A 25,563-nucleotide genomic window follows, 5' to 3' on the forward strand; every position below is an offset into this window, starting at 1 on the left:
CGGCGGGGCTCGCGCCCTCGCGCGAGAACGGCCCGCGCGGCGCGTCCGGTCACGTGAGCGCGCGGGGCCCGGCGCTGAGGCGGCGGGATGCGCGTGAAGGTGCTGAGCCGCAACCCCGATGACTACGTGCGGGACACCAAGCTGGACCTGCAGCGCGGTGAGCGGGGCGCCGGGAGCGGCCCCCGGCCCGGCACAGCGCGCCCGGAACGGATGAGGCCGGCGGCGCGGGAGGGAGGGAGGCCGGAAGGCGTTCGGGTGCCCGTCGTCCGCGCTGCTGCTCCGCTCCCGTCCGCCGCCGCGCTGCTGCCCGCTAGCAGCGAGATCGGAGAGCTCGGGCAGTGGGCTTTGGGCTTCCCTCATTCCGAGCGCCGGGAGGTGTCCCCGCGGGTGCCCGTCCCAGGCGGGGATTTGCGCGATTCCCCCTGCGGAGACCCTCCCTTGCCGGCCGCGGGTCGGGCGGCCGCCGGAGGCCGCATCTCGGGCTGGGAGCGGCGTCAGAGCAGGAGTGCCAGGCTCGGGGTTTAGTCACTGTTCTGCTACCGCGAGATTGACCTTAGTATTTCTTAGGTTACCCTTTGCAGTTTTTTGCACTTAATGCTGTTTCTTTCTTGGTGCGTCGAGTTCTGCTTCTTGTGCATTCAATATTAAAACTGCGAAATATTGTGAATAATCTGAATAATTGATTTTACACACAGAATAATAGAGTTTTGTAGGTCGGAAGGGACCTCTAAAGATTATCTAGTCCAACCCCCGACCCCCTGGCCTGTGTTGAACAGGGACATCTTCAGATCAGGCTGTTCAGAGCCTTGATGGGACACGTGCTGTCTCATTGAAAAAAGTTATTGTTACTGCCTAGTCTAAATTTACCCTCTTTATGTTTAAAATTGTTACTCATTGTTGTATCATGACAGAATATCTAAAAAGTCTGTCCCTATCTTTCTCATAGTGCCCTTTTAACTACTGAAAGGCCACAGTGAGGTCTGCCCAGAACTTTCTCTTCTCCAGGCTGAACAACCCCAGCTCTCACAGCCTTTCCTCCTGGGAGAGGTAGTCCATCCCTCCCGTCATCTCTGTCCTGCACGTGCTCCAGCACGGATTTCTAATGTGTGTTCTTTCTGTTGGCAGTTCCAAGGAACTATGACCCTGCATTACATCCATTTGAGGTTGCACGAGAGTACACAAGAGCTCTGAATGCCACAAAACTGGAACGTGTGTTTGCAAAACCCTTTCTTAGTTCACTTGATGGTCACAGAGATGGAGTTAATTGCATGGCCAAACATCCAAAAAGTTTGTCTACAGTGCTGTCTGGAGCTTGTGATGGAGAGGTAAGCTTACAAACCACAACAAAGAAACCTTTCTTTCTTATTTTCTTTTTTCCCTTTTGTGTTTTGTTGGGTCGTTTGGTTGGTTATGTCACACCTTACTTTTCTGTCTTCTTTCAGCATCTTACCTTCATCCTCCTTTGGAATGTGAAACTTTTTGCTGCTCTATAACTCTGCCACTGTACAGGGGAGACAAGTTACAGTGGAAGGTTCATGGGTTGAGATAAGGACTGGGGGGATCACTCACCTATTGCCACCAAGGACAGAACAGACTGAACTTGGGGTTGTTAATTGAATTTATTATTAACAAACTCAGAACAGAATAATGAGAAGTAAAACAAGACCTTAAAAATACCTTCCCTGCCCCCTTCCCTCTTTACCGGCTCTCCCTCCTCTCAGAAGCACAGAGAAGTGGGGGGAGGGGGTTACAGTCATTAAAGTTCATTACAAGTGAATGGGAGAGGAGGTGCTCTGCTGCTCCACTGTGGGTCCTTCCCATGGGAGATAGTTCTCCATGAACTTCTCCTGTGTGAGTGCTTCCCACAGGCTGCAGCTTTCCATGAATTGCTGCTGTGTGGATGACTGTTCCACATTGTGCAGTTCTTCAAGAACAGGCTGCTCCATTGTGGGTCCCGCACAGGGTCAGGGGTCCTAGGAAACCTGCCCCAGTGGGCTCCTCTCTCCATGGGTCCAGGGGTCCCTGCCAGGAGCCTGCTCCAGTGAGGGCTTGCCATGGATCACAGCCTTCTTTGGGTGCAGCTGGCCTCAGTGCTCTCCCGTTAACCTTCTCCATGGGCACCAGGGGCACTGCTGCCTCACCATGGTCTTCGCTGTGGGCTGCAGGGGAGCCTCAGCTCTTCCCCCTGCTTCTTCCCTTGCCTTGGTGTCTGCAGAGTTACTGCTCTCATGTGTTCTCCTCATCTCTTCTCTGACTGCAGTTACATCTGCCCACTAAACTTTTATTCCTTTTTAAATCTTGTAACCATCATTTCTCATTAGCTTGGCCTTGGCCAGTGGTGGCTCTGTGCGGGAGCTGGCTGGCTTGGCTCTGCTGGACGTGAAGGAAGTTTCCAGCAGCTGCTCACAGAAGCCATCCCTGTGGACTCCGACTGCCAAAACTTGCCACACAAACCCAGTACATGTTGTGATTGCTTTTTTGCTGCCCACATGGCTCCCCCACTCTTCCCTGTAAAAAAGTTAAACTGTCAGATTAGCTAAGGTGATGAAGGGGCACACAACCAAATTTTTTTTGTAATAACAATTTTTCATACTGCCTAAAAAAGGCTGACCATACACATTTGATTGTTTTACATAACTATAATAAATAGCAATCAAGGACACTAATTAAAACTAGTTGCAGAGAAAAATGCCAGTCTTTTCTGAATTCCCCGTCTTTTCTCATTTGTTCCTTACATTGCTCATTTGATAGTACTTGAATACTTTAAATGTGTCTTCTGGGCAGTTGGTTCCTTTTTGGTTTTTATAGAAAATGCATATGTCATGTGGTGCATAAGGGAGGTTAACCTTTTCAGAGAGAAGTGGAACAAATTTCTGTGAAAGTTTAGGCAGATCTCTTGTCCACTGATAGATTGAGTAAAATACTGGGTACTATAAATAGATAAAAGTATAAAAACTGACCTCCATTTCTTTGTTGGTTTTTGTTTTTAAATGAGCCCAAAAGATTTGAAGCAGAAACCTCTATCAGAAGTGGACATCTATAGAAATGTAATGCAGCAACTGGACTGAAAATATTCTATTGCTTCCAAATTATTTTGTGCTTTTGTCTTTAATGGGATATTATTTTGCTGAATTTGTAACTGCTGCTGTTTTTTAGCAAGCATTCTAGTTCAAAAATAGGGGAGTGCAAAATGCAGGAAGTATATCGCTTAGGTCATTGAAGAGGGTAAGAATGAAAGAGCCTCAATTAAAAAATTGTTTTTCAAGGAAGGAGTAATTTAATAGTTTTTAACAGGATAAAATCTGACCAGTGTCCAAGCCAGCTCTGCCATTTCATTACAACGTGTGTGATCCCTTGTGCTTGAATTGTGAACTGCAGTTATGGGCTGTAGAAGGCTTACAGAGTATTTGCTCTTTTGTTTTGATCAGGTTAAAATTTGGAACTTGACCAAACGACAGTGTATCCGCACTATACAAGCCCATGAAGGTTTTGTTCGAGGCATGTGTGCCCGTTTCTGTGGTACATCATTCTTCACTGTAAGTATTATGTGTCTCCTTAACAGTGCAGCAGCACAGAGTACCTGTTCACCATCTGTTTTCCACTGAGAAACTTGCTCTCTGCCACAGAATATTTAAATATTGTATGAATTCGCTTATTAAATGTGTCGGTGAACCCAACAGTTCTAATTACCATGAAATTTTTTTCTGGTGCTGTGATACGGATGTCATTCAAGACCATCGAAGGGATAAATACCACAAAATAGCCAACAGATGGTCATGTAATTAAAACTCGAGTAAAATAGTTTTTGTTACAGTAGTAAATGGATTATATTAATTGAAATATGTAAAAGCATGTAAAAAGTAACCATTTGTATATACTATGATTAAAAAGAATCTGGTTAAGTTAAGATCATTCCATGTGAATAAAGCTTTATTAATTCATAAAAACCACAACAGATTCAGTTGCATGTAAACTGCCTGGAAATAGTATGCCTTCCTGTTGGCATTAGAGCAGTTCTAAGATAACACAACAAGACCTGTTTTTGAAAACCGAAGTGTCCTGAGGTTGTGCTTTGTTTGAACTGGTCATAGAAGAGTCATTTTCAGTACAGTATATTTATTTTTTCTAAGTTACATACCAGGTTACAGGGACAGTGGTTAGGATACAGGAAAAGTCACGGTAAAAAATCCTGAGTGAGTCTAAGTTCATTTCTCCCTTTTTGACAATCCGTCTGCCTGAAAATTGAGAGAGGAAGAGAAGAAACAGTAGTAGCACAGGCAGGGAGGGGAAGATAAACTTGTAAAGCTAACATTTTTTAGGCCTGTTTGCATGATCCAGGTCACTGCACAGCCATGCAAAAGCTTGTGCTGGCATTAGTGCAAAAGATAGAACAAAATTTGGAACAGGCAGCCAGAGCAACTGAGGTGGAAAGTGCCTTTTAACTGATTACAGGCTCATCGAAGTGACTTCCAGAGGATAATTTGCAGTTTAGGGTGCCAGTTGATTAAAAATCACAAATTGTAGTCTTACAAAATAGCCATCATTTCAGCTCACCTTTTTCCTATTCAGCTGTCAATTTTGGAAGCTGGAAGAGCTTTGTGGGTCAAAATAGACAATTGAATAGGTGAAGGAAAGGTGGTGATGGGAAACAAATGACGTGCTGGGAATCAGTTGCCTGCTCTCAGAACCCGACAGATCCCCAGACAATCTCTGAGCAGCAGCCACTGTGGAGCCAGCCCCCACTTCCTCTTCCTGCTCCCAGTAGTGCAGCTTTTATTGCACAGCATTGTTCTGTGGTATGGAATACTCAATGGGTCAGTTCAGGACACCTGCCATGCCTGTGTCCCCTCCCAGTGTGTTGCCCACCCCAAGCCTGTTTGCTGGTGGATGAGGCAGGGATGATGGACACAGAGTGGGAGCAGGGGAAGGTGCCTCGGCACTGAGCAGCGTGGCCAAGGCTCGGGTGTTGTATCAGCACTGTTTCAGCCACAGATCAGGTGGACTGCTGTGAGAACGTTCACTCCAGCCAGACCATGTACATGTTTTAACAATGTATTATGACTAGGAGAGCTAATCTGTAGCTTGGAGGTGTAAAATGAAACAGTTAACAGGCAGGAGGAAGCATTTGTGTATATCACAGAGTTGTTTTTGTTTTGTTTTTGTTGGTTTTTTTTTTTTTTTTTTTTTTTTTTAAGGATGCCTGTATTTACTTCTAAAGCACATGTAACAAAACAAAAGGGAAAATATTTACATAAAACTGTACATGGTTTCTCCAATATTTCCAGGTTGGTGATGACAAAACTGTGAAGCAGTGGAGAATGGAAAGCCCAGAATATGGAGAAGAAGAAGAACCTATTCATACAATTCTTGGAAAGGTAGTAAATCTGAGTTTTGATTTTCCCACACTATTTCTTTTGAATTAAGTTTGAATCATTTCTTACCTAGCTTTTGAAGAAGAGACAAATAGTAGTTTGATATCACCTGTTATAGTAATGGGTTGTAATTTGATGGAATCAAAGTTTATAATGGCACTTTTAAAGTGTCTTGAAGTGTCCTATTTTACATGTAACCAGAAAGGATTCCACAAATGCCACCAGAGACTGCTTAGCTCTGGCTGTAATAATTATCTCTTTCCTGCAAGCTGGTCACATTTTTCTGTTTTCACTTTAGACATGTGTTGTCAGTTTTAAGTCTGCATTAAATAACTTACTTTTCATGCCAATACCTCACACCCATTCAATACAAAATACTAACTTTATATCTTTCTTATTGATAAAAGCAATCTAAAATATGTATTTTGGCACTTTGAATTTATGATAAGCTTGTGTTAGGAAAAACATTAAATGCTTTTTTCAATTAGATAGTTTGGAACTCTTTAGTTATTACAATGTCTGTGGAATCCATTTAAGTCCCCACTGAAAATACAGGTGCACTCTTAAAATTTTCACTTGCTTTAAATTCAGCCAGGATTTTGTAATTATGCCTTTAGTGCCAAATCAATTGTAAATTAACAAGAAATGCATATGTGCACTTTAAATTAAAAAGAAAGCTTGCCTACTGGAAGGGGTACATTCAATAAGGCTTAGTTTCAGGTAGCACTGGTGAGTTAGTTTTCAGTAATATAAATGAGAAAAACCATGTGAGACTCCGTATGTGATGGTTTGTTGATTTTTTTTTCCTAACAGAATGTACTTGAATATTTATGCATACAATTGGGTTTTAATTTTTTTTTTTTTTTTTTTTTTTTTTTTTTTTTTTTTTTTTTTTTTTTTTGCTGTAAAGACAGTGTATACAGGAATTGATCACCACTGGAAGGAACCTGTTTTCGCTACCTGTGGCCATCAAGTGGACATTTGGGATGAACAAAGGACAAGCCCCAAGTGTTCTCTGACTTGGGGTTTTGATAGCATAAGCAGTGTAAAATTTAATCCCATTGAGGTAATGCTTGTGCTTTATATTGGAAATCAGTATTTTTCTTGAGCAGTATGAGATCTAAACTCTGTTTACATCATCTTGAATTTTTTTCTTCCAAATTTAGATTTTATGTTGTAATGGAATATGTAGGGGGATGTATACATAGATTTTTATGATTACATTGTTTTGGAATGTAGTATCATATAGTTTTATTTTCTTTTGTCTCTGTTAGTGTGGGAGAAGAGAAACAAAAGCATAGCAGTCTCCATTCTGCCCGCAACAATACATACCTGGTACTTCAGTCATACAATGTAGCAGTTAAGTGTCTGTGGAGCTGCCAGTTCATCTGTTAGAGTATTCTGCTACTTGTGACTGAGACTTCTCACACTTTTCACAGCAAAAAAATTGCATTTGGTCTTTTACAGCACTTTCTATTATGCCCCTTGACTGGGCTATGCTCATAGAAAAAGTCTTAATGAGGAATTGCCTGTTAGTTTTAAAGTAGAAGGCACTGCATGGATTCTGAATCTTATAGGGAAACCTATTTAAAGTGTTTGTGCTGGGCAATTAGCTGCACAGAAAAATGATGAATGTATTTCCTTGACTGAAAAAGAGACTCATGACCAGCTTTGTGAAATAGCTTAGGTATCTGATGTAAGCTGTTAATCACACTCCAGAAGTATTTCAAAGACCATACACACTGGTTTTGGGGTTTTTTGGGTTTTTTTCAGACTTACCTTTTGGGAAGCTGTGCTTCTGACAGAAATATTGTGCTATATGATATGAGAAAATCAACTCCATTAAAGAAGGTAATATTTTTCTTTTTAAGGTTAATTACTGGTGCTAGTAATCATGCTGAATATGTTAATAGCGTGTAAGTCTTGGTGACAGTAGAGAACAGGAAGCTCTGAATTCTGCATTTGCTGAGTTTTCATTGCCTGAGTCTTCTGAGTTTGAATTAATGTTGGAATTTAAACAGTGCAGAGTAAGAAGGGCCTTTTTCTGCATTCAGACAAGCTGTCATGCTCACTCTGTTGTAATTCTTGATCAAGTGTCTGACCTGACAGCAATTTCGCAATTAGAACTTTATGTTCCTGTATTGCATTTTGTCTATGTATGTGTGATTTGGGTTTTTTTTTTTTTTTCTTCTTTGCCAGAAGGAAACAAGGTAACTTCACCACTGGAAAGCCTTGCTTTGTATATGAAAAGGTGTTTCTCCTTGGAGGGGAAATAAACCCTTCTCTATGCACCTACCATAAACATTCAGAAATCCTTTGTAGTGTAATCAAAGTAGTATTTTTCTGTGGAATGTACCAGTGATGTAAAGATTCCCTTTTAACAGAATGTTTGTGTTTATTTAGATAAGGAGCCAGTAATTCATACACACGGATCAAACCTCAAAACCCCAATCAAGTTCAGTAGTTCTGAGCTCCAGAACTATCTTAACAATAGTCTTCTTGAAATACAATATTCTGGCTTGTGAAAATGCACTTAAGTGTTACATACTGTCTGCAGTGTCATTGATCTGATACACGCTAGAACATTAAAATGGTATTTGGTTACAAAAAGGAATGTTGTTGGCATAACCATATTTCTTTCTCTCCCTGTGCCCCAACAATTTTTAATGAAGTTTCCCTTGGGCCACTGAGGCAATGCTTATAAAAACTTGTCAGTGATGCCAGCTGAAGACCTGAATGTTAAAATGAGCACAGCCAGTGCTGTAGTGCTGCAGTTACAGAGTCAAAGGGTGCAGTTTGATCCTTTGTGAACTAAGTTTGAATCTAACAGAATTTTACATATGTATATATGCTAAGTGTATGACTGTACATACATTTATATATAGAATTATTATGGACTGTGTGCACATGTTCGTATGTGTGTATCTCCTGTAAGCAGTGTGCTGAGGTGCATTTTCTGCTACAGGAATAAAATGCAGGTTTGTACTTCCTTGCTTCCATGAGTACAGTACTGGCTTTCCTCCTGCGATAGGGATAATTCTGCTGTGAAGAGGACCTGAAATGTCTGTTTCTGCATTGAGAGCTAAGAGCTCTGGAACTCCTAAGAGGAAGGTTTTGCTTATTAGAGGTACCTTATGTGTGGGCACTGGTTTCTGGCACTGCTGGGATTTGATCAGCAAAGCAGCTGGAACTCAGTGAGAGTCCCTTCATTAATGGAAACAGGAGTACAGCTTCTCACATCATGAAGCAGTAGCTCTGTTGTCTGTTTGTCCTGAGTGTGGGTTTCAAAGCCTTGAGTTTTAAAAAGGGAGGGATGAGACAGTGAGATGCTACCTAGGTTCAAAATAAGAACTGGTTAAAAAAAGCTGGGAAAGATGAATAAAAGCAATTCTGTTGAAAGACAAGAGGAAAACGTTTTTGTAGGAGTTGGCAGACTTTAAAAATAAAAGTCATTCTTATGCAACCTGTGAGATCAGGAAAGCTGAGGTTTGTTTTTTTTAATTTTAAAGATAGACTTTAGCATTTAAACAGCTGTTAGGAGCTGTGTTTTCTCTTGCTTATTTTACTCTTTAGGTGTTCATCTCAACCAAATACCTTGTAGGTGATAAAGAAAGACAGGTTAATTATTTTGGCAATGTTTCTGTGCTAAAGTAATGTCAGCATTTCCAGGCTGACATTCTTTGTAAGCAACTGTTCGCAGTTAAAATAATTAAACCCAGGGAAGCAAGTCTTCAGGGACTTCACAATTTTGACTTGACTTAATAAGGACTTAAACTTACCCATTTTATAAGAAGCGGTACAATAGATTAAAAATAGCAGTAAAAATGGCTCTGGTATGGCTTTAGATAGTTCTGAAATCCCAACATTAATGTATTTACAGCAGATTAAATCACTTCCAGCTCAGGTTACCTTACACAGGTTGTTACTAAACCTAATGCTATAGATACAATCTCATTTCTTTGGCACTATTTTAATTCCAAAAGCCACTGCTGAAATGAACTGAAGGCTTTTAAATTTCAGTGAAAAAATAGAGATTTGGAGCATGACAGAACTTGACTCCTTTTGAAAGATCTGGATTTTTTGGCAATACTGAAATTATTTTGTAGCATGATTTAAAGTACTTATTATACATGTGGTGGGTTAACGTTGTGTGCTCATTTTGCAGTGGCTGATAAGCTTGTACAGGAAGAAATAAAGAACAGTCCTTGGTTATTAACTTCCCAGCTTTGTGCAAGATTTATAACTGTAACAGTACTGAAATCTGAGCAAATTCTAGTTGTCACATTGCTGTAAACAGAGGACATTTCAGTGTCCACCTTTTAAACAAGAGATAACTTTAGAGATCTGATGATTACATTCAGTTCTGGTTGCGTGCAGTCCCTGAAAATAAGCAATGTTCTGCAGCACAGACTGTATCTGAACAGGGTGGTGGTCACCTAAGGAATGAGGATTTAGGGAAAATGAGAATTACAAGAATAAGCACACATTCATTGCAGTCTTCTGGAGGGGTGTTCTGTAGAGTCATCACTCAACTTATTTTGAGACTGTGTTCATTACTGTAAGGGTTATAATTGTACGACTGTATTCTGAAATATGTGTGTAAATTCATGGTGCTTGGTGTAGTAAGCCAAAAACAAAAATGGGGTTTGAGCACCATAGTGTTAAACACCCAAATTTCAGGATTTTTAAGTAGGGTTATAGCTGGCCTGGAGCATTGTAAATAATCCTGTTTAAAGTTGTTCAGTTTCTTAATAAGTTGCTCTGTAATTACACATCCACTTTGTGTCAGGCATACTCTGTATAGTTCTTATTTTCAAATAAATGGTTGGAAGTTCCTCTCAGACTGGGCAGGAGCCAAAGCTGCTGTGTCTGGTGTGTCAGCTGACTTCCTCCCTGTCTTGTCCTGCCCCACAGGGGCCCGGCTGTCCACCAAGGTGGGCTCATCCAGCATACAGCTTGCCTCTTGTCTAGTCTGAAGTTAGCAAAGTAGAAGGGTTTTATTAGTCTTATTAGTTTATGGTTAGTCTGTTACCAGCGGCCTTGTCCCACTTCAGGGCCAACTGGCCTCTTTGTTGGCCATATGTTTAAGAGCACCAAGCAAATCTTACAAATGTGTGAGGAATGATTCACTGCTGATACAGTGATAGTGCTGAGTAGGTGACAACACAGAAACTGCTGTGTACATTGCTTGGCACTTCCGCAAGAAATGGCAGCTGGCCAGGAGAATTTGTGAACTGCAATTTTAGACATAAAATAATAAAGGAGTAATAACTGGGAGAGCATAAAAATGTTACAGTTGCTTTGCAAGTGCTGGTTCACAGCTTCAATTAATGACTTTATTACTTGAAATAACCATTTAACTAAATGTGTCTAAAGATTACTTAACCAAAGGTTCCTGTAAATAGGACAGAGAAATGAAATTCTTTGGAAGTTCCAGATTTACTTTATTTAGGTGACCACTAGCAGGTTGCCATGTTAAATAACTACTTAGAAGAATTTGATTCTAAGGTGATTTACAGAGGAAGATTTAATTGTTGTGTAGCCCAAAGCAGTGGACATGTAATGAGGGATGGGAGGTTCTTGGGTTTCACTTCTAACACTGAGGAAGAGGAGCTGAGGAAACATTCTGTCATGTACTAACTATCCTCTGCCAGAGTTCTGTATCTACAGAGTGTTTGTCTTCAGGGATATGTAGGAAATTTTGAAATATAGTGAGTATTTTACTGCCTATAACAAGGTAGCAATATGTAAATCTATTTCAGGTTATCTTGAACATGAGGACAAATACACTGTGTTGGAACCCTATGGAAGCTTTCATTTTTACTGCAGCAAATGAAGATTACAAGTAAGTGTAACCTTGCTTTTTGATAATCTTGGACAGGTTATATTTTTCATCTGTATATTGGTGATTTGTGATCATGCTAAAATAAATTTTTAAAGACTATTCAAACTCTAAATTTGAATTGCATAATAACTTAGAGAACTATAGGCATACTGATTTTAAGAAATATGAATTTGTCAGTAGACTGCCTCTTTCTGTGTGTCTCAGTACTTAAAAGGGTAAAAAAAAGTGTAATGTAAAAGAAATGCAGCTGAACCAATGCAAGTTTAACTTGAAATGGGCCATAGAAAATAAGTACTATTGGTCCTGTCTGAGGCAATATAGGTGTTTGTTTTCTTGCCAGCTCTTGTGAAGCTTGATACATTGTACTGATCAGCTATTTTGATGAGAGCATTTCTTAAAAAAAAAAAAAGTAATCTTTTGTGAGACAGTACTGGAGACTGCAGTACTTATCCTTTCAATGTCTCGGAGCAGTTTTTTACTTTTGAACAATACTATTCATGTGAACAGCTAATCTGATATTGAAAAAGCTGTCTCTTCAAAACTAGGCCATTGCAAATATGCTCCATATCCTTTTTTCCAGGAAGTCAGTGATCTAACAATAAGATTCTGTTTCTTCCATAACAGAGGAATTTTATCACTTATCTTAAGGCTGTTTTTCTAAGGAAATAGAATCTGTCTCAGACCTTGAACGTGGTGCTATATTCAATATGTTGTTTTTCTTGTGTTTGTTATGGTATGGTAAAACTATTAGGCTGCCTAATCTGTTATTTATAAGTTTGGGGTTTTTGTTTATGAATTTGCTTTTTGGCTGGTTTGGGGTTTCTTTAATTTTTTTTTATTCCTCTTGCTAAACTAAAAACTATAGCCGTTGCTGTCAAAGACAACTGTCTTCTTGCAGTCTGAAGCATTTAGTATGCAAAGGCAGATGCACACATCAACGCATATGCAAGTATTTGCTGATTATATGGAGTAGCAGTTTTTAATAAGATGCTGCATACTTTGTCTTGGGGAATTTAGAAGGAAAAAGCAATAATCACCATTATAGTATGCAGTAGGATATATTTAATTTCAGTTACCCATTCATGTGCAGAAAGGAAAGTAGGAACCTAGTGAATTAAATTTTTTTAACATAATAGTTCTACTAAATAGTGTATCTTAAGCAGATTTCAATAAATGCATTGTTTGTAAAGCACACATGCTTATTTGATCTACACAGTGATTATGCCTAGCTTCTTTATTCAAAGGCAGTAGAGGTAGGCCTTATCTGAGCTTCTAAGCCCTTGAGAGCAAACCAGCTGTGGTACAGCAGCTGGGTGTTTACTTTTACCATAATACTTTTCTGTAGATAGTGTGCTCTGCTGAACTAGCATCTCCATGTGTAAGGACCAAGCTTTCCCTGCACTAGGAAGACTTGCTACACCAAGCTTTCCTTGTACTTGTCTGGCCTAAGATAATTAGGCAGTAACAAAATGTGCCAACCAAATGGAGCTTTACAGTAGACTCTGAATTGCTAGGAGTTCACAGTATAGGAATGTTCAGAAACCTTTCAGAATTGATAGGCTTGCTGTAATGATTAAGAGATGCTTTTACAAATTCAGGTGCATACTTAGGTTGGAAGATGGACTAAAGGAGGCAAGTGTGATTGATGCCTGGAGTCTGATCCATGGAAGATGATGAAGGGAGTAGTGGAACTTATCTGTCCTTTGATAGGGAGCAAGAAACCTGATCCAGTAACTAAATCCTCTGATTAACAAACTTCTTTCAAACCCTAAACAATGCCATTTTTTTTCTTTTCACGTATTATGAGGTGTTTAAAGGAGTTCCCTTGGCCATGTGGTTCTATCCTTAAATGTGGTTTATGTAAAACGTACTGTTTACTTATGACTTGTTATGATATTAAGCTACTGATGTATTTATTTTAAAGCTTATATACCTTTGATATGCGCTTTCTTGAATCACCTGTGATGGTGCATATGGATCACGTGTCTGCTGTTCTTGATGTGGATTATTCGCCCACTGGGAAGGAGTTTGTGTCTGCCAGCTTTGACAAGTCCATCCGCATATTTCCTGTAGACAAAGGTCACAGCAGGTGAGTAGTTTTACACCTTTCTTTCTTGTTGTCATTCATTCCAGTGACTTTCTCCCAAATCCTGAAAAATGACTGATTCGTTCATTAACATATTCATTCGGACATTTGTTTCGTGTGAGTGTAGAAATCTTATTCTGTTGGTAGCTTGAGGCTGGCAGGCTGTGTAGTTGACTTAATTCTGGAGTATGGATCAAGAGTGGAACTACTTAACAAATAGCAGCACTTTCACAATATGGAATTAAAATTAGAGTGGATTATCGTGCTCGTGTAATTTCTATTTTTCCCTGTGAGTCCCATTTGACTTCCCTGGATATGTATCTTTAATGCTTTTAGATTGCTTTATATTGTATCTGTCACCACTTAAGTTTCCAGTGTATTTCAGCATTGTAGCATTTGGTTTCCTAGGGATTGTCTTCATCCTATGTGAATGATTGCCGAAGACATTTTGTAAAATAGATTGCTGTATGACTTCCTGAGGATCAGTTTGGGACCCTTCTGTGATCTGTTTCAGTGCACTTAATACCTTGTGTTCATACTTTGTTAACTGGGTTTTGACTTGTAATACAGCACTTTGAATACAATTCACGTGGATTTTCTTTTTCACGTAAGGTTTCATAAGTCAGTATATTAAATATTGCTGGAGTTCAGATTGAATCTACTGCCTCCATTATTTTTTGTTTTTCTTTCAGTTTGATGAAAACTGAAGCAAGTTATCTGATCTTTCTGGTATCATTTGATCTTCATAAACCTGCCTTCATTATTCTTTCTTGTCAGTTTTTCCTCGTTTTTCTTTATTCTTAACTTTATTTTACTTCTGCTTGATTTCCTCTCTCCAGCCTTGTGCCCCCAGAAGGTTGTTACTGAGTCAAGTTCTAGGTGGTTTGAGGGTGAAAATGTTGAAATACTGGTTAGTGAAGGAGTATGTTTTTATTATTGACTGATTAAATTTTGCGTGCTGTGTAACTGTTTGTGCTATTGTGCTACATTAAAGAGTAGGAGGGGCCATTTGCATTCCCTCTATATCTAATCTACAGATAGTTTTCACATTCTTTTTGTCTTGCAACAAATAATACTTTGAATGTAATTAGGTGGTGCAGGTTTTTTTTTTTTTTTTCCCTAACTTGCATTATTAAACAATATGATTAGCAGCTTCTTTGTATGAATTAATAACATTTACAGAAGTGGTGATGTGCAAAGTTAACACATGTCACTGAGAAGTTTGCAGACCCCATAATGCAACAGTAAAAGGTTTTATTTCACATTTTAGCAGATTGTTCCCAAGGCTTGTGGAAGGAGTTTTTCTCTTTGTCCCCACTTTTTCCCCTTTTGTGTTGTAGCCATAAATACAGTGCAGAGAAGCCTTACAAATGAAACATTTTGCCTCATGTAAGCTGATTCAAGTGTTCTGGTACACTTAAAATTCTTTAGAAGCTGGGCTTCTTTAGAATTGCACAGTTCATATTAATCTCATGGAATGGAAAAAAGTCTCTAAATAGAAGATCTGATCCTACTTGGAAAACTGAGAGGGCAGTTAGGAGTATCTGTGAATAAGGATCCTAATGCTATTCTAGTTTTTACTTCTGATGTTATGCCAATCTGAAAAACAATTGCATTCTATTTTATTTTAAAATTTAAATAATGGAATTGTTTAACCCTAAGAAATAATATTTATTGTGAAGTTGATTAAATTTAGTAAATGCTTAGTAAACAGAACTGTTTTTCTTTGCAAATTTTTAAATGACAGATCCAGGTTATTTTGCCATGTTTTCTGTTTTTCCTGTCCCTGAAAAATTATATTTAATACCTTGTGCTGACAGCCACAGGATAGGCCAGGGTGTAAATTCAAAGAATTTACAAAGGTGGAAAGGAAAAGGACCTAGTTCCCCAAAGGTGGGTGAAGAAAAGCTTTGTTACTGAGTCACGTAGTAGAAGGAAAGTAAATGTACAAATTCTTGTGAAGGTGCAGATGTGCACACATGCCATTTAACAGTGAAAAGCTGATGTGAGTATTAATGTTTTCTGATGGTAGTTGTTCTTGTAGGGTATTGCTTGCTGATGAATTAAAAGAGGTAATGATGCTTATTAAAGCTTGTTTATTCTGATATATTGATTACTTTTCTTTTTCTCACAACCACTTCAGTTCAACCCCAGTGTAGTTTCTCCACAACACTTGAATAGATGTTGTTTTTGTGTTTCTTTTAAATTATTACTTGGGTTTTCCTTGCAAAAATAACTGAGTGGAAGAAAGAATAAGCTGTAGTTCATGACTAATGCATCAAAGAAGTGGCTATTGGTAGACAATAAATAGGCCTTATTTTTTCCTTCTTTTCAGAATGCTGATAAACAGCTAAACTTCCCCAAAAGGTGTATTTAATCTTTTATTTTTGTAGCAGGAGCAAAATAAATTTGCTTGATACGTACTTAATGAAAATTAGACAAGAGTTTAACTTAAATATTCGTTTAAATGTAGCATGCAGAAACATCAGACTCTTGCTCAACAGCACTTGTTGAGCAAGAGTCTGATCAGCAGAAATTAAAAGCTAAATGGAGTCTCCATTTTTGGGTAAAGGAGGGAAATCACAAATCCATTGCCATATCATTAAATGGACAGCTAGGAGGTGTTTCTTTGCTGTTTGGTGTCAAATTCTTTGGCACCTATTTTTCTGCATTCCCATTCTGTAATACTCTCAATGTAAAATCATACTAATCAAAATTATTTCAGGAACAATATGCATTTCATACTGTATGTCCTTAGCATGTTTTGCAAAAAGAGTTACTATTTAACTCTTTGCTATAATTTCTATGAAAGCACTTACTTAAAAAGCATCTTATCCTAGGTGGTCCTTTATCACTCTATCACACTTTCTTTGTATCTCTATCTGTAGAAAGATAAGATCAGCACAGTGTTTAAAAAAGTCAGATTTTTAAAAAAACAACAGCAAGAAAATGTCAAAAAATTGTATTGGACAGAATGCTTTCTGCTATTTGAAAGGTAATGGTGAGAAAAGTGATGATAGATCATTTAAAAATGTTTCTCTTTGCTCTAGGGAGGTTTATCATACCAAACGAATGCAGCACGTCATCACTGTAAAATGGACTTCAGATAACAAATACATTCTGTGTGGCTCAGATGAGATGAATATTCGCCTGTGGAAAGCTAATGCTTCTGAAAAACTGGGAGTGGTAAGAGTTGCATTTTGCTTTTTGTTATCACAAGATGTTTGGGGGTTTTTGTTATTATTACAACAGTTAGCCTCTTCAACTTGAAAAAACTTGTTTATGAAGGGAAGCTGTAAAATTACAGTTTGACACATTTGTGTTTAATTTGCAGATTGACATGTGCAGTATAGCTCATTGCATTTGTGGAGCTTACAATAATAATAATTAGAAAATTACATGCCTCATTATTGCTACACAAGATGACTTTGTTTGGTCTTGTTTAATGTTAACCATAATCACCAGTTCTATCTAAACCAGATTGAATTTTTTACCTGTGTGCTAATGGTTAGAATTCATCCTTTACTACTGGGAAAAAAGTAATAAATTCTGTTTAGCCATACTTGAGTAATTCTGTTGAAGTTTAGAGTTACTACTGTTAAAGATTTTGACTAGCTTGTGATTAGTTCATGTTCATTCATGCAGTTCATTTGTTAAAAAAAGTATTTAAAAAATTATGCTGTGATAAGCATATGTACTGTAAAGTAGACTATTTGCACTGATTTGTAGTTTGACACTGTGATTGTCATTAACCTGTATAACTCTCAGGTGCCATGTGGGCAAACTAGGGTGATATCTGAAGTCCACTTAATTCAATGTAAGTCTGTTTGGTCAAGGTGTTTCTAGTGTGACCAATCACCAGCCTCATTAGATAAGTCTTTTCAGTTATACTTGTTCAGATGTTTATGTGCAAAGCTCAGATGTTCCCTTTCAGTTACCAATTGCGTAGATTCATCTGCACAGTTGTGTCGAAGTATTCAGTGACTTTGGAGAGCAAATTCGGCACTTTTTCTGCTGGGAGCAATCCGTTTATGTGGCTTCGTGTTGTTACGGTATTTTGGAGGTGCTTACATTGCCTTTTCTGAGTGCATCGGCAGAGCTGTCAGATAACGTCTGGGGGAATTTTTGCTTGATCGTGTGAAAGATTGTGGGGAGAGGAAAGGGAAGCTGTTACTCAGGGAAGAATGTGGTACAGCTGAGATGCTGAATCTGTTGCATGCTAATGTCTAGGACTGCGTGTGATTACCTGAAGCTTCATCAACTTGGGGTATCTGTAGGAGGGAAGTGAAGCAGAGCTGGGAGAGGTGGCAGGTGAAGGATGTGGAGGAGTTCTTAGGGCTGCACTGGAAACAGGATAATTCATGGACTGCTGTGCACTCTGAAGCACTGAATATGGAATAGTACAGTTAAAATAACATATATATCTTTAGCCATGGCCCACCATAGGTATTGGGAAGTCCTGTTAGTATTCTCAGTTTTGCTATAGAGCAAAACTAGATTTAAGAAAAACTAGTAGATTAAGAGAACCCCACAGCTTTGTTGTCTCTGCAGTAATTGTGATTACAAATTACTATTTAGGTTGAACTTTTTTTAAGGATACCTTCTTTGCCTTTTTTTTCCCTCTTTTTTTTTTTTTTTTTCCTCTTCAGTGCTCTTTTGCATTGATTATGGGGATTTTCCCATGTGATGCTTTGTCAAACACTTAATATTAGTTCCATTGTTTTTAATTTTGGGGCTTCCACAAAGCTCATTAGAGACTTTACTTTTAATATTCATGTTGAATTTGTTTAGATAGTGCAGTGTTGGATAGAAGTAGTATCTGTTTTCCTTCTGTTGTATCCATATGCTCATGGCAACACCCTTTTCACCTGATTCTATGATAGTAGCTGAAACTTTCTGCATTTACTCACAATATTTTTAGTGAGAGATCATGATGTTTCTCTCTAAGATGCTGTTCTGTAAGAGAACTGTCTGGTATTTTTGACGTTCATCTTTACTTTGAGCCCTTTGTGTGAAGGACAGGTGAGTAAAAGGAATGTCACAAATAACATTTTCATGTAGAAGGGTTCCTAATATTTTCAGATGTGAACAGAAAGTTCACTGTATTGACTACTAGATGGCATTGGCTCCTTTTCTTATGAAAGAGTAAGGATAATTGACTCTGGGAAGTAAGAGGCAAACGCAGCTACTCCTGCATTGCAAAAATATTGCATACCAAAAGGACAACTTAGTTATTGTTTAAATGTTCAGAATGTAGACTGGTAAATGACATTCTGCTGTTTTTTGTAGTATTTGCTCAATGAAAACTGGCCATGGATGGGCCTAAAAAAAGGCATGAAATAGCCTTTGTTGTTTTCCTTTGTGAGTACAGTGTTGTTGCTTGATGTGCCCCTTGGAGGCTGTGCCCCTGATGTGGTTCTGCTCTTGTGGGATCATTCCAGTGGAGTTTTTGTACCATGTATAAGGGTGTGTATTTCTGTCACAGCACTTGGGCTATTGGCTCCCAAGAAAACCAAATCAATAACTATCTATGACACAGGTCAAATGACATGTGGTTTATTATTTGATTTTTTTCCCCTCTGTTTTTTGAGTTATTCTTGGGTGGATTTTTTTGGTTTTTTTTTTTTTAACCATCGGAAGTGAAAATCCTCCCATAATTTATCATCCTATCCTAAAAAAACACCTCACAACATCAAAAGTCATCTTAAGAAAGCAAAGCTATTTAAAAATACAGGAAGAACTTAAAAGGGACATAGCGTCTTATGTAGAAAAATTGCACTCACTTCACAGAACAGAGATGAACTTGTGAAGAATTACATTATAATGAGAAGAGAACGTTTCACATCCCCATATCTTACGTGGGAATGTGTTCAAGCATGGTGTTGTTGAAGCCGTGAATTTAACAAGACAGAATTCGAAGCTGTCTGAAGTGGCTATAGTTCTTGAAATTTTTTTGAGAGGTACTATGAAGTTCTACTTTTCAGATCTTTAGAGAGCAATTGTAGCTAATAGGACTCAGGAGTCCTCATGGCTTATCACGCTCTTGGATATATCTTGGGAATGTTACTTGGATTCAGGCAACTGTACAAATCTCCGTTTGATCCAGCCTGGTAGTTCCTGTGATTCTTAACAATGCAACTGTTAATGGCTATTCAGCAGGTTCCACTGATTTTTTTTTTTAGTGTCTGCTTCCTTTTTAGAGTGTTGGTGTTCTTATCTTCACAAACATATGCTTGCTTATTTTATAAATGTCCAGTTCTCCAACAGTATGTGGCTATTTTTTGGATGTTTTCAATATTCAAAGCTGAACATTCAGTAATTCTGTCAGAAGTGTCAAAATATGTCTTAAAAGCTTAGTTGCTTGGTCTGCTATTTTTCTTTGCTGAGAAGATTTGATTGAATGACTCATCCAAAGGTCACTGTATTTCTGATATAATGCTAAAATCTTGCAATACATTGTATTTTAAGATGGACATTTTTGTGCTGGGGCTGGGTAAAAATCAACATCCTGAAAGAGAGAGAAAAATAGTAATCAAACTCATTTTTTCTTTGGTGAGTACTTAGTTGTTTTTTTGCCTTGCTGAGTTCAAAGGAAGTTATAGTGAATATATAGTACTCATGTTGTGGCTGGTGAACATTTATCCAGTTGAAAAGTTGTACTTTCTGAACTGTAGCTACCCAAGCAGTCATCAGTTCTGACATGCATGTTTCTTTTGGGTTTTAATGTATTTGGCACTGCACTCATTATTCAAAATCAGTGAAACATGAAAGAAAGAAGAAAAGTCTCTTGGAGGAGCCAGAGGCATCTTGTGTCTCTACTCTACTGACATTTAAGTCTGCACAGGTTTTACATAGGAGTAACAAAACCCAAAATCTGTGTTGCAGCTACTGCAGAGGTTGCTTCAAAATAATTTTCTACATTTAGCTTTTAATAAATTTTCATTAATTGATAAATATGTATTATTAAATAGGACGTAACAGGTGTTATTTTTAAAGCAGTGAACATCTATCTCTGCATGGCCAGAAGCAAAAGACTCAGCTGAGACTTGAGAAACTCTAGACTGTTCAAATACATAAAATATGACTTATTAAGTATGTCTGATACTTTTTTCCCCATGCTTTTGAAGAAGTTTGGGATTTATGAAAAGGTGAATGATTTATGAAAAGGTAAATGAGTGGAAATGCTGAAGAAGCAGCGGTGATAGAGGAGATCTCAGTTAATAGTGTATAATTAATGTAATTGATAGAAAGGGACAGACTAGGCTTTTCTGGATTGTACTGAAAGTAATGAACCACCAGTTAAACTTGTAAAAGCTGTATTTTCAGTCTACTGCCATGCTAGAAAAGAAACTATACCTGCACTTCTTAGAGTGTGAATTCTTAGTAACATTACTTCTGTAAGTAACAGCTGCAAAATTTTGTCTCTGTTACTTTTATGAATTAGAACAGAGCCCTGGGTTAGGATGCTTGTAATTTTAATGAAAATACTGATGAGTGAGTGAACAGTAGTGGAGCATAGGTTGATTGGTTTCTTAAAAAATGCAGAAACACCAGATTTTGAGTATAGGCTATTAGAGATAGGAGAAAGTGCCATTAGAAATCTTGGTTTTGATCTAGCAAAGTGCATTTGCAGGAGCACATCAAAACTGTCTTAAGCAATTGTTTATCCTTTCAGTCTGTTTCTAGTATGTGGTTCCATTTACTGAGATAATGCTGATAACAAGCAGTACCAGATCCTGTGGGTCGTGGCATTCTTTTCTTAGTGATTTTCAGCTTGTGATTCAGTGCACCTGTAACTTCAGCCCTGTAGCTATGATTTTATGCTCTTAACATCTACATTGCCTTATATTAACTTTATGTTTTTTTGCTTTTGTCATCCATTTAGATGTAAAATTTTTGGTCCAGGAAAGAATGAATAATGAACTTCATAGCAATAAATTTAGAAAGGCGTTTTCAGCAGAGCAATAGAGAAATAAAGACAAACTGTGATGTAGAAAACTGCTGGGATATATCTGGATTCTAAAAATATATTGCATCTGGGCTCTTGCCTGCCCTAACTTAGAAGGGCAACCTGAAGAGGACAGATAAACATTAATTTCATATTCTCATTCTGAATTACAGAAGTCTTAATAATGTGGAGTTTTACATACAGCCTCTTGAAGGGGAGAATTTTTTTAAGGGTGGTTTTAGCTTCTAATCAGGACTCTGCAAAAATGCTTACTTTCCTTCTGCTTAGATAGAAAAATAAGCAGTCTGTGTCATCAGGAGGGAGGAGAAGAGGCATTAGCAGTTGACTCAAGGAGGCATTTTCCTATTGCTGACAACTTGGTTGCATTTAAAGAGTTCTTTTTCCTGTTTTTTCACTCTAAGTATTTGCTCTGAGGTCCTCCTGTAGTAGTGACAGAAATAACCTATGTTTCTGCCACATAATCATAATTTTCTTCGTCTAGGAAAGAAATTGCACATTTGTTATTTGAATATATGAGAAAGAAAACAGTCGTATGTCACCTATAAGCGTGTCTTCCTCTCATTATGTCACATAAATCCTAATTTATTGCATATAATAAATTGGAGAGTGTTCTAGTCCCTATCAATGAAATCTCTAATCCTGCAAATCATGCCGTGCATCTTCTCCAGCCCAAAACAGAATGGGAAGTAACACTATTTTATTGAGCTGTTCACACTGACCTTTGTGAAGGGACTTGCAATAGAGTTGGTATTCAGTGCATTATTGCACTGGATTATTAACTATCTGCTATCTTTTCATAAAAGAAACTTGTCATTACTGCAAGTATCTTTTACCATTGTGTGGATGAGGGTGCCCTTAGCACAGCCAGGTGTATTGGCCACTGGTATCTGGTATCTGGGTGGAAAGTCACCAGCAGTGTGCCTTTCTGTATACCAGATTACCCATAAAATGGAATCAGGCTCCACTACCTCTTAATCTATATTAATTTTTTAAATAAGATGTCCTGGATGTATGTTTCGTTTACAGATTCACCTCTTGTCTGTAGAATCATCAAGGTTATACTAAATAGGCAGCAATTTGCTCTTCTAAAATTAAAGGAAAATCATTCCATTTAATTAAAATAAAGCTCTTTAATTTGGATTATGTTGGCAGTTTTCTGCAAAGTGGGAACACCTGGGATTTACTGAGAGTGAACCAGCTATTCACAGGCTGGCTCACGAGAAGGGATTTCAGTAAAAGGGGGAGGGTAACTTTAATGGGCTAAGACTGTAAATTTTACTCAATTTCAATGTCAGAGGCCGCAATGAGTGTAAGTAAAGCAGAAGGATTTGGATTTTATGAACAAGAGGATGTGGAGAAACAGCTTAAGAGCATCATATATCTCTGATGTTTCAATAAGAATTTTTTGAGCCATGAGCACCTCTGTATCTGGTACCTGGTTTCTTTCTTGTTCCAAATCAGAAGCTCCTTTGTGGTAATTTCTATCAATACTTGTTTTCAAATAATTTATGGTGTTCTGGACCAAAATCACTTGAGTGTGATATTTATTTATTCAGAAAGGAAAAAAGCCTAATTGAGGAAAAAAAATCTTCTGTAGATTGGCTGTCAGGAGAAGGTGTTTCTTACTTTCAGCGTTGTTAATGGTGGCTTCAGACAGAATTTTAATTATGAATTAAAAATTAGTCTTTTGTGGCAATACCAGCTCACCTGTATTTCATGTGTTTATGATATCAAGGCTTTTTTAGCTGCTTGCTGAAAGCTGGAACTCCCTGTGTGCCATATAGTCAAGCTAATCCTTGAAATCTGATCCATGCTTTGTGCTTCCCATGGGATCAGGGTGCTGGGTAAGATTTAGGCCACCTGAAGGGCTGGCTGTAAAGCTGTTCATGAAGATGTTCTTCTGTAGCATTTATAATTACAGTGTCTAGTGATTAAAATACCTAAAAATCTTTATTTTACAGAGAAAGTTGATCATCATCATAGGTTAAGAAAGATTAATCAGAGTGTTTACTGTCAGCTATTTATGTTCTCATTTGTCACTCTACAGCACATTAAAATCTGATTCTTAGGAATTAAATTTGATTACTTCACTCACCTTTAAAATGATAACATTTTGTGTTTGAGCATTGGGATATTGTTGGGATTTTAGATATTTTAATACTTAACCCACCCTTATTCTGAAGAAATTTGCTAGAAGGAAGCCATTTGAATGAAAAGTTAAAATTTTGTTTTGTAAAGGAGATTGACAGTTAAATCCCTGTTCTTTTATAACATGCTTGTCTGTGTTATTTTCCCTGTAGCTTGCACCCCGAGAGAAGGCAGCCATGAATTACAATCAGAAGCTGAAGGAGAAGTTCCAGTTTCACCCACAGATCCGGCGCATAGCTCAGCACCGGCACTTGCCCAAGAGTATTTACTGCCAGATCAAGGAGCAGCGGATCATGAGAGAGGCCCGGCGGCGCAAGTACGTGTTCCTCTTCTGGCTTTGCTTCCTCCTGATGAAATGCATCACTGCAGTGCTGCTGTGGCAGCTGTGTATGGGAGTGATAGAGCTCTTTTGAACATCTGAATGAGTGATTGTGAACTACTGGATTGGTTATAAGGAAAACACAGATGAGTGCCAGTGTCACTGAGGACTGGCTGCTTCCCAGAAGTACAGGGAAGACATGGTAACAAATACCATGTTAGAAAGAGCCACAGTACTTAGTTGGGCATGAAGTGATTCCCCATTGCAGTGGAAATAGGATGGGCTGTTTTGGAGTGCATGGAGAGTTTTTTGGTTTTTGTTTGGCTTTTTTGTGGGTTTGTGGTTTTGGTGGTTTTGATAATGCCAGATTCCAGGATGAATGTTTTATGCCACCTGGATCACTGCCATATTGGAACTTCTAAGAGTAGGAGATGGCATAGTTTGCTGTAGCCATTGAATTAACAGTAAAGTGGTGGGTGTTAAGTCATCTTTATTAGCTAAAAATCTCCACAAACTTGAACAGCTGATCCTGTTGACATGAAAACCAAGCTGAGCTTCCAAGGAAAGGCTCATTTGAATACTTTTTTTTTTTCCTAAATTTTCTAAATTTATTATCTAAAATTAATTTTCTAAATTAGCCAGCTTTAAAGTTACTTTCAAAAGGGATCGTCCTTCTTCCCAAAGGAGGATGTGGCTTTTGGTTATTAGAAACAGAGAAACTCTTAGCTTTTTTGGTTTTCTTTGTAAGGTAGCTCCATTAGTAGCTTGAGGAGGAAGACAGTATTTCTTAAACTTTTGTGTACTGAGTTTCATTTTTTTGTTTTGTTTCTAGGGAACTGAATCGTCGTAAGCACAGCAAGCCGGGATCTGTGCCACTTGTGCCAGAGAGAAAGAAGCATATTGTGGCAGTAGTGAAATAATTGTTTTCACATGTACAAAATGTCACAACGAAAGAAAAAATGTCACTATTAAAAGAATACACTGTACAAAATTTGATGGACTTTGGTAAGACAGCATATGGTTCCAGAAACATGACTTCCTAGTTTGTGCATCCTCTGACTTAAGTCATCATTTGCTTTGAGTAGTTACAAGAATTTCCCCTGTAATCTTTTTTTGCCATTGGTCTGATGTTCCTAGCCCAACACTGCATATTGCAGTGGAGTTTGACCCTTTCGAGACAAGCAGATAGCTTGGTGGAGAATATCTGTAATTCCAGTTCTATTCCTTGGTACTGTTACTACAAAAAAAGGATGAAATATGTTAATATTTGTCAAAGAAAGAAACCTCCATAGAGTTACAAAGTTATTGTTCTTATGCTGTCTTTTTAAAAAAAATTTTATTTAAACAAATTTAATAAAGTCACCTGAAGCAATGGACTAAATTTTGGTTATTCCAACAGATTATTCCAAATGTCTGTATTGTACTTCTTACAGTACAATATATTATTTTTCTTTTATCCAAGAAGAAATTCAACAGGATTTTCAGACATCTGTAAACATACTTATAATTTTGCTCTGTCTTCTTAAATATTGTTATATAACTTGACCAAACTTGTTAAGTTGCTAATATTGATAATTACTTAGTTGAATAATTTTTTGTCCTTAAAACTTGCAAAATCTGGATGAAAAATGACATACATTTTGTAAACCACAGAAACTTCTTCAGATGAGATTTATTATAAGCTTTCTGTTTTATGTTTATAGAAGAAAACTGTAAGTTTCACACTTCACAAGGTATCTATAGCCCAAAGTTCCTTTACAGTTTGCCTGTGAAACACCCTGCTTCTCTTCCAGTGGGATAACAGCCTTTTACTGTAGCTACCAA

General features: G+C 38.0%; 1 protein-coding gene across 1 annotated transcript; it reads left to right on the top strand.

The window, feature by feature from the left end:
• Positions 1-24: 24 nt before the first annotated feature.
• On the top strand, positions 25-25,120 carry DCAF13 (DDB1 and CUL4 associated factor 13). The gene is made up of 11 exons (XM_066334513.1): positions 25-157; positions 1,126-1,325; positions 3,429-3,536; positions 5,286-5,375; positions 6,283-6,438; positions 7,146-7,223; positions 11,135-11,217; positions 13,142-13,306; positions 16,354-16,489; positions 23,573-23,736; positions 24,572-25,120. The coding sequence occupies exons 1-11, from the start codon at positions 88-90 to the stop codon at positions 24,657-24,659; spliced, it is 1,338 nt and encodes a 445-aa protein (XP_066190610.1). The 5' UTR covers positions 25-87; the 3' UTR covers positions 24,660-25,120.
• The last annotated feature ends 443 nt before the right edge of the window (positions 25,121-25,563 follow it).

The sequence above is a fragment of the Sylvia atricapilla genome, chromosome 1 (genome assembly GCF_009819655.1).
Source record: "Sylvia atricapilla isolate bSylAtr1 chromosome 1, bSylAtr1.pri, whole genome shotgun sequence".
Taxonomy (NCBI): Eukaryota; Metazoa; Chordata; class Aves; order Passeriformes; family Sylviidae; genus Sylvia; species Sylvia atricapilla.

What these genes read in the sequence shown, in the direction of transcription:
- DCAF13 (XM_066334513.1), top strand. Translation starts at nt 88, where the DNA reads ATGCGCGTGAAGGTGCTGAGCCGCAACCCCGATGACTACGTGCGGGAC. An exon ending in GTGGTACATCATTCTTCACT is followed by an intron (nt 3,537 to 5,285) that starts GTAAGTATTATG and finishes CAATATTTCCAG; the next exon opens with GTTGGTGATGACAAAACTGT. An exon ending in CTTCTGAAAAACTGGGAGTG is followed by an intron (nt 16,490 to 23,572) that starts GTAAGAGTTGCA and finishes TTTTCCCTGTAG; the next exon opens with CTTGCACCCCGAGAGAAGGC.